General features: G+C 39.1%; 1 protein-coding gene and 1 long non-coding RNA gene across 6 annotated transcripts in view; one reads left to right on the top strand and one right to left on the bottom strand.

The window, feature by feature from the left end:
• NPL (N-acetylneuraminate pyruvate lyase) overlaps positions 1-10,884 on the top strand; it is a 37,346-nt gene extending 26,462 nt beyond the window's left edge. For 2 of the 4 annotated variants that reach the window (XM_072830964.1, XM_072830963.1), the window contains exons 9-13: positions 1,025-1,173; positions 1,306-1,352; positions 3,633-3,717; positions 6,404-6,443; positions 9,654-10,884. In XM_072830964.1, coding sequence (XP_072687065.1) covers positions 1,025-1,173; positions 1,306-1,352; positions 3,633-3,717; positions 6,404-6,443; positions 9,654-9,838 — 506 coding nt within the window. In that variant the 3' untranslated portion in view covers positions 9,839-10,884. The remainder of the gene's footprint in view (positions 1-1,024; positions 1,174-1,305; positions 1,353-3,632; positions 3,718-6,403; positions 6,444-9,653) is intronic. The other 2 variants (XM_072830966.1, XM_072830965.1) reach the window with 2 other exon arrangements.
• On the bottom strand, positions 1,025-20,437 carry LOC140635796 (uncharacterized). 2 transcript variants are annotated; one of them, XR_012033119.1, is made up of 3 exons: positions 18,503-20,437; positions 16,836-17,011; positions 1,025-3,067 (listed from the first exon to the last, which is right to left on the bottom strand). It is a non-coding gene; the product is annotated as an uncharacterized lncRNA (long non-coding RNA). The 2 variants fall into 2 exon arrangements; XR_012033118.1 differs by lacking the exon at positions 1,025-3,067 and adding an exon at positions 11,337-12,661 and having other exon boundaries at positions 18,503-20,435.
• Between the last annotated feature and the right edge of the window lie 10 nt (positions 20,438-20,447).

Here is a 20,447-nt window from a genome sequence, read left to right as displayed (position 1 = left end):
AAGTCACTCTCAGGCAGCCCCGGTGGCACAGCAGTTTAGCGCCACCTGCAGCCTGGGGTGTGATCCTGGAGACTGGGGATCGAATCCCACGCCGGGCTCCCTGCATGGAGCCTGCTTCTCCCTCTGCCTGTGTCTCTCCCTCTCTCTCTCTCTCTATCTGAATAAATAAGTAATCTTTTAAAAAAATAAAGCAAAATGGTCTCCTCTTTAAAAAAAAAAAAAATAAGGGGCAGCCCTGGTAGCTCAGCGGTTTAGCACCGCCTTCAGCCCAGGGTGGGATCCTGGAGACCCGGGATCAAGTCCCATGTCAGGCTCCCTGCATGGAGCCTGCTTCTCCCTCTGCCTGTGTCTCTGCCTCTCTCTCTCTCTCTCTCTCTCTCTCTCTATGTCTCTCATGCATAAATAAATAAAATCTTTTAAAAAAATAAAAAAAAATAAAATAAAAATAAGTCACTTTTATCATTGACACTAACTTATAATGAAAGATGCCTTTCTAGCAGACACCTTTTGTCTATCACACATACATCCACTTCTTATATGAGAAGACACAAGCCTATTAGCCCTGCAAGGACATCAACTGTGTCTACCTTGTACTCTATTGTATTCTCAGTGTCTGGCACACAGGAAGTTACTCTGATCTTTCCTCACTTTTCTTTTGGGCTTTTCTTTTATGGTTACTATGCTTCTCCAGGAAGGAGATTGTTAATTAGAGGAAACTTATTAGTGGATTATTATTTTTATTACTTATGAGAGACACAAAGAGTATTTTTTAGATTTTATTCCTTCCTACTTCCTTAAAAAAAAGTAGAAGTTGTGCTTTGGAAACATTCATATGTTGTCTTTGAGAAATGGAAACCTTGGGGCTGAAATCTGATAAATATATAGGAACTACTAGGTGAGGGTCAGTGATGTCCATTAAAGAATAGCCCCTGGCACTCAGTGCAAATGTGAGGGGTGCTACAAGATGGGATTTGACATTTTCTGGATGTGTGCAGATTAGTGAGGTATTTACTGTTTTGAGCAGTTCGTGCCGAGGAGTTGTTGGATGGGATTCAGGATAAGATCCCCACCTTCCAAGGGCTGAAGTTCAGTGACACAGATCTCTTAGACTTCGGGCAGTGTGTTGATCAGAATCGCCAGCGACAGTTTGCTTTCCTTTTTGGGGTGGATGAGGTAAGTCACCCACTGGCCTATCCCAGCCAGTTAGTTGCCCTCCAGAACAATTTGTAAAGCTGTTTATATAGCAGCATCTTGTCTCTTACTCTTTTTCATAAAAGTGAATACTCTGTGTCTGTTTTTGATTAGCAACTATTGAGTGCCCTGGTGATGGGAGCCACCGGAGCAGTGGGCAGGTAAGCCTAACTCATTTTTCCCAACAGTTATAAATGGAAAGTTACCCCCACCCCCACCATGGAGGCATTGCCGCCTATGTGGTTGTACTTCTTGTATGGACACCATGTCTAACAAAAAATGGCCTTTCCTTCCCCTAGTCTTTCAGTAAAAAGGAATTAAGTATGGCTTAGCAGTTTGTTAGCAACTCAGTCATTGTTATTATATTAGAAGCATCTGTTGCAATTAGAGGTAAGGCCCAGGAGCTAAGAGCATGCACAGAATTTGGCAGAAATTACTTGGTTGCTAACAACAGAAACCCATTGAAAGTAGCTAATGTGGAAGAAGATACATTATTATAAACTACTGGGAAATTACATAAAACTCAAGAGGAGGAAATGCAGCCAAGCCTCAGAGAAAATGAGAACCCAGGACAGCAAAGCTGTCAACAGCCATGGCAGATGGCTCTCCGTCTATGGTCCTCTGGAGATTCTACCCCTGCATCTCTTTGCACACCTCTTTATTTCCCTCTCTTGCTCTCCTTGTGTATTTTCTATGCTTCAGTGTGCACATGGCCAATCGTGGCTGCCCAGTCGTGGCATCTCAGGATATTACTGGCTAACACTCCCTGTTCATATCTGAGTCCAATCAGCTGCAGCCAGAGAAGTAGAATTCTGTGGCCTGATGCCTACTCAGCAGAGGCTTAGGGAAGGCAGGGAATTCGATTAGCATCTCCACTGCACATGTTAACTTAATTCATTAGAAATGTGCCTGCAAGTGATTGATTGAAATATTCATATTAACTGAAAGTGCATTTCCTCCCTATAGGAAAAGTGTAGGAGAAGCAAAGTAATAGTGATAACATGTCTTGGTGAGCATAGCTTTGATGAAGAATAAGTTAGGTGTATAATCTCAATGGCTTATTCACCAAGCCAGACTGGCCTGCAACATACATTGTCACCACAAGGACATTTCTACCAAGGGAACCTGAATGCCTAGGTCTACTGACCATGAAATTCTTACTAGTTTTGTCCCCAAAGATGACTTTTGTTTTTTGGCCTCCATACTAGGCATTTTAATTTTGTCCACATAATCTGTAAGCGAAGTACATTTCATTAGACTTTATTTCTTCTTCATTATAATTATACTTCTCTAATTTAATATGCCGGAGAGCCCTGAAATTTGAATTTTACTATTCTGAAGCTCCTCAAATATATTGTGACTTAGGAGTGTTTCACATCTTTAAGTGACTTATCTCAGCTATTATATTTTATTTTTCCTTACTTTATTACCAGAAGATAATGTGAACATCATATTCTTGGAATCCCTTACTGTTCACTCTAGGGTCTCCATATGTGAAATACCAACAACACTCTGTTCTTGGTACATCAAATATATTTTTTGGAAACTGGCTATATGAGAAGCTGCTAGAAACTGGGGAAACATCCTTGTTAAGAATTTCTATAAATGTCTACCTTGATGGTTTTTCTAAGAATTCTGTGATTAGTCTGAGGTACCTGTCTTTACTAGTAAAGTTGGAGGGTTTTTTTTTAAGTCCACATTTTATCAGATCAAATAACTTATTCTCACTTTCATTTTTGCTGAATTGTAGTAGATAGCGGCGTGATGTGATAAAAGCCTTTGCCACAACTGTATAGCCTTCTTTAAGTCATAGTTTCCTCACAATGAAACAGAAGCCAGGGCTGTGAGAGGACGAGACATGATTTATGTCAAGCACCTAGAACAGAATAGACCAGAAATGATCTCTCATTTTATTATGATCCTTATTATTATTAGAAAGTAATTGATAGGTAATATGTAAAATATATAAGCATATAAATTACAGGTAATGTATAAATTGGCAGAGAATTCAGATAATCTGCTGGGGCTTGCCCCATTCACCCAGTTCCTCAGCATAAGGCTTTTAGGCCTCACCTCAGATACTATATTTTACCCAATAGTTCGAATCTATATTTGTGCCTGTGCCTGTGCCCTCGGGCAGGCGTTTGGCTACCAAACACACCTCCACCTCTAGCTTTTTTCCCTTTATTCTAATATTATCCTTTTCCCACTTTCCTTCCTTTCCCTTTATCCCCTCTGGTACTCTGTGCCTCCTCTAGGCACTGCTTACTGTTGCTGGACAACTCAGAACTGAAGACACTTGATCTCTAATAGATTAGGGCCAAAAAAATACTTTTGGAAGGCCTGGTGTATTTTTTCCCTTTTAAACATCAAAGGGATTTAAAGATCTAGACCTCTCTGCTGAGTTACTGATCCTGCAGTATGTACTGTTTTCTTTCCAGTACCTATAACTACCTGGGAAAAAAGACAAACCAGATGTTGGAGGCTTTTGAACAAAAGGACTTCTCTTCAGCCCTGAACCATCAGGTTAACTTGTTTTTCCCATCATATAAATCACAGCCACTTTTTTCCCCCACTGGATAATTCTTATTCTCTCTCATGTGCACTCCTGCCACACCTGCCCTCATTAAAATTGCTTACCTACATCTGTCTTTACTTTCCTTCGGCTTCTTACTGGCTCTTATTTAAAGCCAAACCTATCCCCATTGTCTGTGTTGCCTATGTGTCTAATCAGGACAGGCCCCGTACGGGAATGACCTTCTCTGTCCCTCCTGGAAATGATCTTATTTGTATTCTATGTTCAAAGTATTTTTGTGACAATAAAACAATAGTGATAGATTTTTGGGGAAATGACCATAATGCATCCCCTTGAGGACTTCACACCCCAATCTCCAGAGGATATGAAAAAGCTGTGAAGCTGGTAACCCAAAATGGGGAGACTTAATCCAAAGTCAGAGCAGGTCAGTCATCTTCACCTACCATGTGCTGAGAACTGGGAGCATCTACTGGGCAGAAACAAGAGCCAAATGAGTGATCTTAAAGCAGATGCTGGCTTTGAAACAGGAAGACAAAAGCAGCAGTAGCTGATGGATGACAGGGAAGACCCCAGGGGAAATGATGGCTGCTGTTGATGTTACACGGAAGGCAGGCTAGATGTCCAGGGAATGAAGAGCCTCATGAAGGGCAGAACCAGTCTCGCAGCTGGGTAATATGTGTACTTGAGGTAAGTGGAATGAGGTGGAAGGAAACAGCAGGGGCAGAAGAGAAGGACTTTTCGGAGGCCGAGAGGTGCAGGGATTTTCAAGATAGTAAAAGTAACTGGAGTATCCCAAGAAAGTAAGTAGGAGTGAAAGGCATAAGCAAGATCAGAACAGGTGCTCAGAAAACAAACAAAAACAAACAAACAAACAAAAAAGAATGGGTGCTCAGTCCCAATAAGTTAGTCTCCCAAAGAAAATTATTTCTGAAAATTCTAACCTGTTCTGAGTTGAATGACAGGGAGCCCTTCTGTTTAGTAGTTTCTTTTAATGTCTGGCTCAGTTTCCATTTCTTTTTACCCCATTAGTCCCACTCAAATAAGTCATCCCACTCAAAATGGTATTGGTAAGGAATGTAGTTTACCACATTCTTTGTCTTTTCTTACAGAAGGCTAGTGTGAGTGGGTCTCACTGACTCCTTTATTCATATGCTAAGGGCTGAGTCAAGTGCATAACTTAAGGAAAGCTGGTCTCTTGCTATAAAGAAATTTGCGGTCTAGTGAAGAAGCAGACAAGCAAAAAGGGCAGAATTTATTCATTCTCATGGGCTTAAATGCCATCTGTTATATTTACATAAGTGAAATGACACATATAAGTGATATTCCATACTACATTGTTTATAATAGCAAAAGACTGAAACAACCCAAATATCCATCCATAAGGAAATAGTTAAAAACATTATGTTTCAGTTATGCAATGGAATTACATGCAGCCTGTAAAAGGATGAGATCATTTTCTGTGTATAGATCTGAAAGGATTCCATGATATATTAAGTGTACAAAAGCAGCAGACTACAGAGTTGTGAATGTAATGTATTACAGTTTGTGTATGAGGGAGAAAAGAACATATACATAGATGTTTGTAAGGCTCTGGGTATTAAAATTTCATTCTTCACTGAATTTTTTGTTTCTAAACTAATTGATTAAAACAACGTAAAAGTATTATTGAAAATGCATCTCTTAAATGGATGAGAGTCTGTCTCTTATGAATTAGTTCACGAATTCATGGATGAGTATTACATAATGCTAGGATAAGTTAAATTTCAGCATTGATACTATTTGTTTTTTTGTTTTTAGAGAAATAAGTGCTATGAACCCTGTTCTTGTAAATCAGTAGTAAGAATGAAAGAAATTTTGTCATCACAATGTCACTCAATTCTTTGCACAGTTTTTTGGGTTGTGTTAAAAATCACAGAATGCTTTAGTGATTTTCAGCTGACAACCTGAATAGCAACATTGAAAGCAAAAAGTTGAAAGCCCTATGATTTTTTAAAGGACTCTCCCTGTTAATTAGAGGAATTGCTTTGTCATTTTGTCGATGCCAATACCAATATTTTGATCTGCTCCTTTATTTGGTTCCCAGGGGTGTCCCAAGGCAGTGATATAGAAGATATGTCTTTATTTCCTTCAAAAGTGGGATAAGAAGCACTTATGAAAGAGAAATCTAAAATGACAACCTGCATCTCCATGCAAATTCATAGTCTCATCAGTTTTAGAAAATAGCACTTATGAAAGTGGAGGATCCAGAAATTATTTATTCCCATAAATCTTAGCCTTGGCAGAGTGCCCCTTAACTATCTTAGAGAGTACCCCAGAAGCTAGTGTACCTCACTTTAAAAACAATCACACTAACTGATAAGTTTAGATGGATAAAGATCAGCTAGATGGATAAAGGATGCCTACCGCCATCTTAAGTCTATTGTTCAATTCTATCTTTGGTGCTGCTTTTCTGCATGGACTCTTCTTATAAAACTTACATGTATGAAAAAATCTTACCGTATCCTGGCTGATTTTCAACCATCCTCACTTGGCTGTTTTTGTCCACTCTGACAAGGCTTCAGAAAACTAAGGTGTATGGGCCTTTTAGTTTGGGGTTTCTGTCCTTTGACCTCCAAAATTCTTTAATTGTTATCACAGCTTAGTGATGCTGACTGTAGATTTGTTTTTCCTTTCCAGTTTTGTATTCAGAGATTTATCAACTTTGTGCTCAAACTAGGTAAGTTTCCTGCTTTGTTTGCTAATAGGATAAAGGAAATGGAACACTATCACTTTCTTTGAGGGTTCAGTGAGGACACCTTTTAATGTTCTGTTGCAAGCAGAATTTTATTTCCATACTAGCTTCAGGGCCCACCCTATAAAATGGAAACTAGTTAGCAGGTCTCTGGCACCCTTCAACAAATCTCGTTCCCCCATCTTAGCACTTTGTTGGTCTCCCCACTCTGCATCCCATCTTTTGATCCTTCTGAGCACTCCTTCCTGCTACTTGCCTCTACTCATTAGAGTTCTAGCACACTGGCTGATTGCAGCCTGAGTACTTGGAGGAAGGCAGTCTGAATATAGATCTTACTAAATTGTGAATGACTGACAGCTCCCCCAAGAGTATTTGCAACGTAAAAAGAGTTTATTAACATAAGTAAGCTCAAGTGGATGGAGGTTTAGATAATATGACAAAGTAAAAGTTGAGGGAAATACAGTGAATTTGCATAGAGAAACCTTCTCAGGGTCTCCTAAATATTACCCCATCACAAATGACAGATGCCACCATTCACCCCATTCCTGAGGAGACTGACCCTTCCTGAGAACCTGGGTCGAGTCCAGAAAAAGTTTTAGGTTTATTCTTGGCAGACCTCCCACCTCCCCATCAGAGCCTGTCTTGTCCTGGCAACTCCTGCCGAGCCCTAAGCACCTATTATGTGGTATGTCCCTCCTTCTTGCAGGAGGGAAGAAGCTCTCCGCTAGCTCCCTTAATCCTTCAGAGACAGTGTTTCCCATTTGCTTTTCACTTTCATGATTTTTGTCATATTTATGTGCCATAAGTACAATTAACTTACCTATTATTATTCCCTTGTTCTAAGCAATGCTTTTCACAAAACTGTGGTTTGGCATGACAGCTATGCATGTTCCTAAGGTGCATTTAAATAAATATTGAACTATTAAAATTAGAACTACACTTGTACCTGTGTATATATAAGATCATTCTGTATACCAGTATGATACTGCAACATTTTTGCCAACTACAGCTCTGAGATATTAGCTGAAAGTATTTACTCTCTTGCCAGAATATTTGCATTTTAAAAGTGGACTGACTCAGGGCACCTGATTGACTCAGTAGGTTAAGCATCCAACTTGATTTCAGCTTAGGTCATGATCTCAGGGTCATGAGATCAAGCTCTGTGCTGGGCCTGGAGTCTGCTCTGGATATTCTCTCTCTCTCTCTGCCTAGATAGATAGATAGATAGATAGATAGATAGATAGATAGATAGAAAAAAATGGACTCATGAAGATAATTTTTATGGTTTAAAAGAGCATATCTTTAAAGAAATCATTTCAAACTTCCCTGGCGGGTTGGAGCATTCATGATTTAGGCAAGGAGAGACTTAATAAACTCGTAGTCTTGTTATGAGAGTAGCTCCCTGTTCTGCCATTTGTAAGAAGCCTGGGACGGCCATTTTGCATTCATCAAACTATTCTCTGTATCTTTGGTCATGCTATTTTTCTTCCAGATGCTCAGTTGTTATGATTAGTTAGCTTAGCAAAAGAAAGTTACTTCTCATTACCTTGGGCTCAAAAGCCATAGCCAGTTAAAAAACAAGTACCTTTCTTTCTGTGCTGTGTTGTTTCTTTAGATCTACCTTCAAAATCCCTAATTCTATCTTCAGCTCTGTTTTTTTTCTTTTTACATTTTATTTATTTATTCATTAGAGACACAGAAAAGCAGAGACATAGGCAGAGGGAGAAACAGGTTCCCTATAGGGATCCCGACTTGGGACTCAAACCCAGGACCCTGGGATCACACTCTGAGCCAAAGGCAGATGCTCAACCACTGAGCCATCCAGGTGTCTCAACCACTGAGCCACCCGGGCATCCCTTCAGCTCTCTTTTCTACTATTTCATTTCACTGAATATATATTTTTCATTCCTAGTATTTTTGTTTGCTTTTTCCCAGATCTTTTTTTTTAAGATCATTTATTTATTTATTCATGAGAGACAGCAAGAGAGAGAGGCAGAGGCACAGGCTAAGGGAGAAGCAGGTTCCCTGCGAGGAGCCCGATGCAGAACTTGATCCCGGATCCTGGGATCACGCCCAGGGCCAAAGACAGACACTCAACCGCTGAGCTACCTAGGTATCCCAATCTTCTTGTTCTTTATATATATGCTCTTCTCTTAGCCTATGGCTTCTAGTCCAGTTCTTTTATCTCTGTGAGGTCTCTTTCAGAATTTGGTATCCTCTAATCTCAGGATGTGGGATTTGTCAGTTGTGCATTTGCTAGCTCTTGTGCAGCTTCTTTTTCTCATGTGTTTTGTAATTTTTAACTCTGAACTTGTTTTCAGAGACTGTTGTTTTCTGGAGAATCCATTGTGCTCTGGGTTATAAGGGGTCCTAACAAGTGGTTTTACATTTGCCTCTGTTGGACACTATAATTTCACCAATTCTAACCAGTTTTTTAGGTTAATTTCTTAGTCTGGTTTTTACACCAAGGGTCTAATGCAAATATGGTTTCAGCATTCATATGTGGCACAGGCTTGGGATTGATTCCTTTCATATGATCTTTTTCCATCCACAACCTGGCAAAAGTCAAGCTTCCTTGCCTCTGTCCCCAGGCCAGCAGGCCAGGTTTTCTTCTACTGCCTTTTATAGAAGGCTGGCTACCAGTTTTGCACAGGGAGTTTAGTTTCAGCCCCCTGCTATGCACAGACCCAAGGGTTCATCTAGCATTCCTGCCCCAGCTTTATAACGCCAGCTCTTAAATAGCAGCATCTTAAATAATGCCATTCTCAGAGACTTCTTAGATGTGATTAAACTAAATTCTCTCTTAGCAATGAAGTCCTGTGTCATGTGATCCATGCAGTATATCCCTGAATCAGATTTGCTCATGCACCACTTGGCTTCAGCAACTCACCACACCGACCTCTTTATTCCTGATACCATTGGTCCCTCTTTCTTGCTTTTGAGGTTGACATTGAGTCTTCCTTTCTTTTGTTTTGCAGCTTGTCAATTTGTTGAAAAACTCTCTACTTGTTCTATATGTTCAAGGCAGAAAGAGGGATTTCCTATGTCTGCTCAGTCTGCCATAGTGATAAAAAATGTTCCCCTCTCTTCCACCTTATCCTATTGTAGAAGTCACTGTAAGAATACGATTTCTTCTTTGGAATGTTTGTGGTAAAGTGGATGCTCCTGGTCATATTTCCTTGTTTTCCCATCTAGGTTTTGGAGTGTCGCAGACCAAAGCCATCATGACTCTGGTCTCTGGAATTCCAATGGGCCCACCCCGGCCTCCACTGCAGAAAGCCTCCAGGGAGTTTATTGATAATGCAAAAGCGAAGCTGAAGAGCCTGGATTTCCTTCTTTCCACTGATTTAAAGGATGGAAACTTTGAATCCTGTAGCTAGTGCCTCTCTCATCAAATCAGAGTGTGTACCTTGAATAGTGCATTCATTTCTCAGAGACTTAGGTAAACTAAACTCTTTTCTAGCAAACGAAATCTCACCTCAATCAACAAGTGTTTAAGTATCTTCTGTGATCCTAAAAATGTTTTATTTTGTGAAGGGGCAAAAACTGTAAAAGGAGTCATGAGCTCTGAGTCATTTGATATTTCACAAAGTTTTTGTGGAGAAATTTCTACTTATATGGATGAAATGGAATCAAGAGGAAAATTATAATGATTCATTCTATCTGCCTTTAGGAGCTTTCATTATTTTGATTTCTGATTCTTAATCCTATTTTAAAATTCTCTAATTTTAAACCATTATAATGTACTTTCATTTTAATAAATATTCATTTGGGCTCTAGGACAACTCTGAGTTTAGGCAGGTACACTTTAATGCCAAATTACAACGTGACTCAACTCTACACAACTATTAACACCCCAACTCACTTCACTGCTCAGTCTAATTCTAGAATAGAATTCTAGTTAATTCAGATTAACTGTGATGTCTCAGTTTCCCCCCAAAACACTAGGTTGGGTGAAGACTTGCTTTAGTTTTTACTAAAGGGCCCATTTAGAGTAAGTTTCCATGAAAAAAGAAAAGGTTCTCCCCAAGGATGAACGCAAGTTTCACCTCTTGCTATACAGGGGATTTCTAAAAGCTCAAAGTCTCAAAGAACCAAAGAGCTCTCCTGGGCACCACACACTTTCCCTTTCCCCATTGGGAAGAAAGTATCTCCCCCATAGTGCCCTGAATTATTCTAAGTGAAGGCCAACGTCCCTTCAATGATAAGCCCGGGGGCTACTATTATTTCCTGATCACACTTCCAGCACATTTCTTCAGTGAAGAAAGATTTGGGGAGAACCCAGAGATTTCACTCTAGCTTTCCCTACACATCCTCTTTACTCTCTTCTTTCTCAGTATGGCTGCTTAGTCTCCTTTCCAACAAATCCTGGTGAGTGCTTCCCAGTAATAAAGTGTATTGTCAGTAAACCCTTGGTAATTGTAAACCTTACTTTCCAGGCTATCAATTACCTAGGATTTTGTTTTTGTTTCATCTCTAATGAGTCTCCTCATTGGCAAAAGGGAAGTATTGAAATTCGTAACAGTTTTACTCTCTATATTTTATCTCTTAAAAAGAGAAACCTTTTTGAAATGTGAATTTGAAATTATCTGTGGATTTAGTTACCCTTGCCAATTGATCAGCTGGTTAAGGGTTATATTTGTGGCTCCTCACTCTTTTTTTTTTATTGCTCAGGAATGACATGTGCCGTTTTCTCCTATTTCCTTCTCCTTCAAGAGTAAGACATCAGAGTAAGAAAGTGAACTGCAGTGACTTATGTGAGCTTATATTCTCTCACTGAAACTTTTCTTTATAGCCATTAATTTGAAAAGGAAGAAAAGGGAGATTTTTGGTTGAGGAGGTATCATATCCTTACATAAGTATACTAAGGCCAAATTAATTTTTTCAATGAAGATAAATCTTGACTATCCAGTAAAGAACTCTGTTTTTCTGTTTTCATTCTTCTGAAGTCAGTGCTTAGATAGCTTTGAAGATGTTTAATGAAATCTTGTGAACACAAAGAGAAATAAGAGAATTTTTTTTAAATGACCAGGGTTGAGTTTAGCTCTGTGTGTTCTAACATCCAACTCCTTGGAAATGAGTGTTACACAGCAATAGTTACTAATAATGCCTTTTATCAAAAGTAAACTTTTAGAGTATTATAAATTTACTGTTACCTTTGAATTTAGTTTTTAATATTGAAACTAAAATAATGATATGAAATTCTTCACTCAGCACACTAAAAGTGGATTTTTAACCATGTTTTTTTCAAGATAGAATTCTGAGATTAATTCATTGAGGCTGGTGGAAGGACAAAGTGATTCCAGGGACTGGTTTTACTTAGGATTTATTCACAGATGTAGGAAAATGCCATCTCACTAGTGTACATGGGGAGTGGGTAATGCATATTCTTCCCTGAAAGTCTGTTTGCTACAACTTGAGAGAAATTTCCTTTTTATGATCCATGAAGGGTACATAAAATCCCTTCTGTCAGGAATCCGAAGCCTGAGAGAAGGCTAGGTTGGGCTGGGGTAAGGGACATCCTATAATGACTGTAGTCCAAGACCAGGATCCAACTGGGCTCCCTTGGGCTTTCACGTGAGGAAGAATGGAGTGGGACTTACATGCCTGTCAAAGTAAGAAGAGTAAAGAATGGATCTAATCCGTTTAACCACTATCTTTATCACACGTTCACTCAACCCAATTTCCTTCAGTTAAACTAAGAAGGAATCTTGGAATCAAAGTTGTACAAATGGCAGAGCTAAGCCCAAGGTAGAGGTGGGGCATTGCCTTGCACTCTGGGTTCCTGGGGCTGAGAAATGGCTACTTGGTGGACAGAATAACCCAAATCATGTTTTCACTGCCAACTCCTTTGGTGACTCTTGAGAAATCTTTTGATACATAGGACACTTTTTTAGTACTTTAAGTTAGACAACCAGAAGGAAAACTTTACAGAAATTTCCTAAATCTTAATCACACATTAGCTTAGTAAAGATAATGGAACAGATTCCACAAAATGCACAAAATGTATATAGAGCCTATATCCAGCAGGACTTGTTAAGCTGTGTCTATATACCAATTACAGAGTGTTCAAGTTGTATGCCAGATGGTGCACCTAGGTGCTTGGACATCATGTTCACCTCCAATATTTATTCTGCACAGCAGCTAGAATGACCTTCATTAATGCCAAATTCCCAGATTTGAGCCAGATGTTGGATGAAGTCCTGTAAGCACAGAAGAAATTTTCAAATATCAACCTTTGATGTGAGGGACGGGCCTCTCACCCATCAGCAAGCACACATAACCAAGTTATCTTTGAGGTCCTGGAAGCGGGCTCCCACTGACAGGCAAGCATGTCAGGGTCTCAGAGTGATCAAGAGTCCAAGTCTAGTTGGCCCCGCTTAAGATCCCCTGTCTCAGGTAGGAGGAGTTGGCACCAGGACAACATACCACATTCCTGGGAATGCTCAGGCTACACTGCAACCAAGTGATCAATCTCAGAACTTGAGGGAATGGGCACAATCTAAAGCATCTCTTACTAAGACTGCAGGTAATATTCACAAGCCTGGGAGGTCTGCAGGTTGCAGTTGCTATCTGGACTCTCCAGGACATTGACCCAGTTAGTATTGTCCTTCTCCTTTCCCTAAGGAAATCACTTCAGTCAGCTTTGAGTTCCCAATGTGAGCAGCCCTCCTGAATCCTTCCACTGAGTATTCTCTACCTTTTGCTGCCTCTCTTTCTCTGTCTCTCATGAATGAATGAATAAAATCTTTTTTAAAAATGTGCTCCTCCTCTAGGTTTGTTTTTTATTGTTATTTCTGTTTTACTGTCTCTGTTCACTTTTCACTGCAGGTGTAAAGCATTCTGACTTCTGAGTGCAACCCAGCGTCTGCACTTTAGGCAGCCTCCAGGCGTTGTCTCCTTTCTCCTAAGCCCCAGGCAGCTTTCAGTGAAAGAAAGCCCAAGTCCATCTGGGATCAGCAGTCCTCAGGGTAGATGCTTACTTACATCAGGGTTCTCTTGCCTCTTCTGATTCATTTTTCCTTTCACTTTTGTTTACTTTTAAGGTATATCTTTACTTTCTTGGCAGCACAGCTATGCATTTTTTAAAATTATATTCAACATTTTTTTGTTATTTTTTCATTAGGTTTATTGGAACATCTCCATCTTTTTTCAAGTTGGAATCTTTCACTGTAGATGTTTCTTCTAAATAGAGCAAACATATTTTGCTATGTGTTCCAATCTAAGAGACATTTTCTCTTAATAGGTGAGTTTATCCCATTTACTTTTATTTAAAGTTTTTTTTTTAAAAAGGGCACCTGGGTGGCTCAGTCAGTTAAGTGTCCAACTCTTATCTCAGTTCAAGTCTTGATCTCAGGTATGTGAGTTTAAGCTGGGGACAGCCTGGATGGCTCAGTGGTTTAGTGCCGCCTTCAGCCCAGGGCGTGATCCTGGAGACCCAGGATCGAGTCCCACGTTGGGCTCCCTGTATGGAGCCTGCTTCTTCCTCTGCCTGTGTCTCTACCTCTCTCTCCCTGTGTCTCTCATGAACAAATAAATAAAATCTTAAGAAAAAATAATAATAATAAGCCCAGTGCTGGGCTCCATGCTGGGCGTGGAGCTTACTTTATTATTTTTTTTTTAAAGGTTTTATTTATCCACTCATGAGAGAGACACAGAGGGAGAGAGAGGCAGAGACACAGGCAGAGGGAGAAGCAGGCTCCATGCAGGGAGCCCGATGTGGGACTCGATCCAGGGTCTCCAGGATCATGCCCCGGGCTGCAGGCGGCGCTAAACCGCTGCGCCACCGGGGCTGCCCCTGGAGCTTACTTTAAAAAAAAAAAGAAAGAAAAGTCTTTCTAAAGTAGTTTGCAGAGGGAAACATATTATTTTGTTATAACAAAATGACAATACACTAGTATCCAATGGGAAATTAACAATTCTGGATATGTGAAACTAACACTGAAAAAATGTAAAATCTCACTATCTTATAGATGTATATTAGTATCCATGAAAGCTGATATAAGCAGATGACAAAATGCTCCAATGCATGGGAAAATAAGCCCCACACCTTAATATGGGAACCATTAAAGCAAATGTTAATATGATGTTTCAGTGGCTACATAAGTGAGAAGCAGCCAAAGTGTTAACTAAATTTAAACAGATTCCCATAGAAAAAAGGCAGAGAAAGCAAATAGAATTGTAAAAGCAGAACAAAGCAAGTTGCAAAATCCAATGACCTTGAATAAACTTGTAGATAAACAAATGGCTCCATAGAAACTGGTACAACAGATATAGAAAAATAACTCATGTGAATGATTTCCAATGTCATGTTTGCTTGTAAAAAAAAAAAGCAAGTGTTCACTGATCAATATGCACAGCAAGCCACAAAAATGAATTCTAATAGAAACTGGCATCCATGAATACCGTAACTACATGACATGGAAGGGAATAATTTTAAAGCTATCAGATATGTTACGTTCTTCATCCTCAAAACCTATACAATCATTTCTGTTGGAATCTGGATTATGTACTTCATCTATGACATTCACCACATTAAACAAGTCATCAGTCCTTTAAATCTCAAGCTGTTAATAGTACCATTATTTATTCGACTTTTATTTTTTTTTAATTTATTTTTATTGGTGTTCAATTTACTAACATACAGAATAACCCCCAGTGCCCGTCACCCATTCACTCCCACCCCCCGCCCTCCTCCCCTTCTACCACCCCTAGTTCGTTTCCCAGAGTTCGCAGTCTTTACGTTCTGTCTCCCTTTCTGATATTTCCCACACATTTCTTCTCCCTTCCCTTATATTCCCTTTCACTATTATTTATATTCCCCAAATGAATGAGAACATATAATGTTTGTCCTTCTCCGATTGACTTACTTCACTCAGCTTATTCGACTTTTAATAAATGATTGAACTTTTGTTTTATTATGTTGTATTTGCTGTGTTTAGCATCTTTTGGGCCCTGTCCTCACTCCAAGTCTGTATTGTTTGCTCAGGTAGTGAGCATGCACAATTCCACTCAGCAGCATCTCTCTCTGGATCTATAGCATTAGGTTTGAACTTAATGTTAGCTCAGAGCCTCCCTGGCTTTTAAGCCATCAGTTACTGTAGTTAACACTTTTCTTGTTAAGTGTATTTTAGAATTGATACAACATAGCATCTTCCCATTTTAAAAATGAAGTAACTGTAGCAAGAAGAAGTTAAATACCTTATGGTCACACATGGTCTGTGGCAGAGCCAGAATATGAATCTTAACTGGGTGACACCAGACTACATTTCACACCGAAAATCCTAAAACCATATGTCTACTTTTAACAATACTTCTTAGCTAGTGTTCTCCCTAAGATTCAAGCCCAAGGACCTACTGCTGATGTAGTGGAGAGTCAGGTTCGATATAGTATGAAATGACAAACACTATACCATATTGTATGGCAGGCAGATTTGCCTCATGGTTATAAATATATGCTCAGATCCAGGCTGTGTGGGTTCAAGTCTTGGCTCCACTGATTACTATGTATCTGACCTACAGTATTTTATTTAACTTCTCAGTCTTTCAGTTATCTATAACAGAATTAGAATACCTATCTCTTGATGTTATTATCTATCTCCTGGTTTTTATGAGGATTACACCAAATAATAAAGTTCTTAGAATAGTTATCTGGCACAGCATAAACACAGTGAAGTATTAGTTTTTAGAGCTATCCAAGGCATTCAGTATAGGCTCTTTATACAACAGAGAAACATTACATCACTGCTAAATCTTTTAACTAATAGCTGGCAAAATAAAGTAGAAAATGATACTAAACCTGAGGCAAGAACTGCAATAGAAATTTGCATTTATTATTAATGGAGCCCAGATGATAGTGCCAGTCTCAGATTTGTTTCCTGGGTTGGGAAGTTTTTACTGTTTCCATCTAACCATAGAGGGTAGGAAATGAAAAATATCTGTGGGCTCTTGAATGAGCCACCACATGTGACTATTTGGAACAGTGACTTATATAGTGAGGCGATGCCTTTTGCTAAGTGATTTGAGAGGAACAAGCAGATCAAAGATGCATGGATGAGAAAAGGGAAAACAATGAGTCATCACTAAAAAGATGTGCATATGAGATGGTGAAGTACGTGACATGACTTTGTATTAAAAATGTCACTCTTGAAGCAGTGTGATGAGTAGACTGGAAAGCAGAGACAAGAAACAGGTAAACCATTTGGTGGTCTATTGCAATTGATACCCAGTGGTAAAGCTCTAACTAAGAAAGTGGTAGCAAGGAATGAAAGAAGAATAGAACCTAGATATAGAAGATAGTTGCATTTGTTATTTATTCCATATAACAAATCACCCCCAAACTTAGCAGCTTAAAACTACAAACATTTATTAACTCACACAGATTCTGGGTGGTTCTGGCTCAAGGTGTCTTACAAAGTTCCAGTCAAGCTATAGGCCAGAGCTTCACTCATCTCAACATTCAACTGGGGCTGGAGAATCTGCTTCTTGGTTCACTTATATAGTAGTGAGCAGGCCTCAGTGCCTTGCTGGCTGTTGGCTTCAGCTTGCTTTCTCTGGAAAGAGAGGAAGAAAGAATGTGCCAGAGCCCAAAACAGAAATCATAGTCTTTTAAAGCAATCTCGGGAGTGACCTACCATCCCTTTCCGTATGCTATTGCCCAAAAAGACCAATCTTAGACCAATGTAGGACAAGACCAGCCACTTAAAACACTTCAAACCTAGCAATATAAAATTTGTTTACTCTTCCTAAAGCAAATAGGACCACAGTCTTTTTAATGTTCTACCAAGAATGTGACCTACAGAAATGTGACATAATAACCAAGTGTTAAGTTACCAAGTCTATACTAATTTGTTAAGTAGCAATAGAAAACTAAACTTTGAGATGATTTTGTGGAAATGGCCCATTCAATCCACATTTTCTTTTCCTTTAGCCTCTGAATTTCTTCTTTAATAAGCTGCCCAAAGTCTTTTAAGTTCTTTCAAATCATGATCAGAAAACTCAACTATTTCTAAGCCTTCATTGTTTTTTTTTATTTTTATTTTTTTTCCTTCATTGTTAATAATAGTTGAATTAAAGTTTACAGAGCTAGGGCCACATTTTAATACAATTATTAAATATTGCCTTGTTGGAGTTCTAGTACTGCAAACCATTCAAAGGCTGTCATTTCTCCCCTTGCAAACAAAAACTAAAATTAAAAGCAGAGAGGCCAAAGACTTAATCAGAAGTGTTCATAGCAACTCTATTCATATTAGCCCAAACTAGAAATTACTCAAATCCCCATCATCAGGAGGATGGATAAACCAATCGTGGATAATAAGATGGGGTACTAATAGCAATTTTTTTTAAAAAAAGTATGGCTATATTTAACAGCACGCATGAATCTCAAAAGTATTATGTTGAGTGAAATAAGCCAGATGCAAAACAGTACAATACTACGTGATTCCACTTTTGTGAAGTTCAGGAACAAGCAAAACTATCATCATAAAAGTCAGAATGGTAGTTTCCTCTGAGACAGGACACAAGATAACCTAGTGGATGATAGGAATGGCTGATATCTGTATTTGGGTGGTAGTTCTATTGGTGTACGTACACACAGGCTAAAAAACAAAAACATGAGGGGCTGTACATTCAAGGGTTGTTCATCTTTACATATGTAAATACTCCAGTTAAAAGAAAGGGACCACAATTAACTGAATTAATTATGTATGAAAATTTGGGGTGAATTCTTTTAGTATAGTCTGTGTATAACTAAAAGCATGGTGACCTGCCAAAACAGTTCACTTCCCTTGAGGGAGTTCAGGAAAGACTTATGCTTGTGACCCACAGTCAAGGGAACCACAGAACTTTCTTATAGGGGATTCACGAAAAATGGATCAGAAGGAATGAAATAAAATGCAAAAACTGTGGCCATCGGCTCTGCTTCCAAGGGAGGAATTTGGATCATATGAAGAAATAACAGCCATTTATTTCCCCACCATCCTCTCCTCCCAAATATCCAGTTATCTGTGTTGCAGACGTTTCCTACTAAGAGCTTAGGTGTTTACCGTAAAGAGTTGCCTTGACCGGTGGTAGAGTTTCCCTTGGAAATGTCTTGTTCTTCAACTGATAATCTTTGGAACTGCCCAGCTGGGAAGATCATGGTGCTCAAGGTACTTTGAGAACACAGACATTGTTCTGTTTCAAACTTTATTCAGCCCTAACTGACTTGACTTGTTACCTCTTTTCCTCCTTACAGGGGAATATAAGAGCCTGCAGTTCTCTTCTCCTGATCCTCACATGGTTATCTTCTTGTCTGCTTTTCAGATGTTGGCTTAAATATTAACTTTTCAGAGATGATATTTTTAACCATCCAGTTTAAAATAGCCACCCAGGCAAATTCTATCTCAGCATTAACATTACATTTAATTCTCTGCATAGCAACTTATTTCCAGTGAATATTTTATTTGCATTCTTTTTTATTGTCTGCTCAAATGCAAGCTTTCATTGAATCTGTGGCTTTATGTCTTCATTGGTTTTAGATAATACTTCTTCAAATACTGCTTTTTCTCCATTCCATCTCTCCTCCATTATTGAAACTTTAATTAGATGTATACTATATCTTTTCACCATGTTCCATTCATCTTTTAGGTTCTTTCGTGTATTTATCATTTGCTTTTCTCTGCAAGGTCCAACTGGATATTTTCTACTGATCTATTTATTTACCATTAACCAATCCTTTTTCCTGCTATATACAATCTATTAACCCATTAATTAAGTCCGGAATTTTGGTGATTCCATTTTCACTTTTAAAATTTCTATTTGAGGGGATCCCTGGGTGGCGCAGAGGTTTGGCGCCTGCCTTTGTCCCAGAGCGCGATCCTGGAGACCCGGGATTGAGTCCCACGTCGGGCTCCCGGTGCATGGAGCCTGCTTCTCCCTCTGCCTGTGTCTCTGCCTCTCTCTCTGTGTCTCTCATGAATAGATAAATAAAATCTTTAAAAAAAAATAAAATAAAATTTCTATTTGATACTTCATATTTATTCCAGTGTTTTCATCTATTCTCTTGAACATACTAATTGTAATTTTTATAAAGTCTCTGATAATTTCAATATCTGAATCATTTATGATCATAGTTCTATTTTTTCCTCTTGATTTTCAGTCATTTGTTTTGTCTCCTGGCTTGCCTGGGGACTTTTTTTTTATTGAATTTGGGCGATTCTATAAAAAAATTATAGAAATTATAGGTCATTCTGTCTTCCTCTTCTGGCAGAAAGAGAAAGCTAGAGCACTTTGGTCCAACGAGGAAGTGAGATGATTCAAGGCTGGTTTTCATTCACCTGAGTTTGTCCTTGCTTTTAGAATGTACCCCTGCAGGAGGTATCAGATGAAAGTCTGGGCTCTGTGCCTTGGTGAACTCCAGGTTTTGTCTCTCCAGTACCATGAGGCTCCTGAATGCTCTACCTAGCTTTTAGCCTAGGCAGCTTAGGAATCAGCAAATGCATCAAAGTGAAAAGTGACACAAAAGCTCCGATGTGAAAAAAAAATTTTTTTAAAAAGCTCTCATGTTTCCCTTTCCCCAGGATATTAGCTGCCTTGCCTCTAATGCTTCCAATAGCTGTCTTGTTTTGGCTTTTTTTTTTTTTTGCTTCAGATTTTGGAGTTGCTTTTGGCAAGAGAATTGGTTTGCTAAAAGCTACTCTATCATACACAGAAGTCATCTCCAAATGCAAGCTCTGTGAGAAAAGGATCTCACATCTGTCTTATTTATGGCTATTTCCTAGTACCAATAGTGCCTAGTACCAAAACAAAACAAAACACCCTTCAATAAACATTGATGTTAATTAATGTAAGAACTAAGCCCTATATCTGTCCTTGACATCTATATCATTTACAGCCCTCCGTATCTATCCAAGGGAGTCTAGGGTAGGTAGCACAGCACGGGAAGAATGGGGTCTGGATCTCCTTGGCAACCGGACGCCACGCGCGGGCACGGTAGCCGCGGCCCCGCCC

This window comes from Canis lupus, chromosome 6 (assembly GCF_048164855.1).
Source record: "Canis lupus baileyi chromosome 6, mCanLup2.hap1, whole genome shotgun sequence".
NCBI lineage: Eukaryota > Metazoa > Chordata > Mammalia > Carnivora > Canidae > Canis > Canis lupus.
Note: the sequence above shows the minus strand (reverse complement) of the source record. Positions and strands in the feature narration are given on the sequence as shown.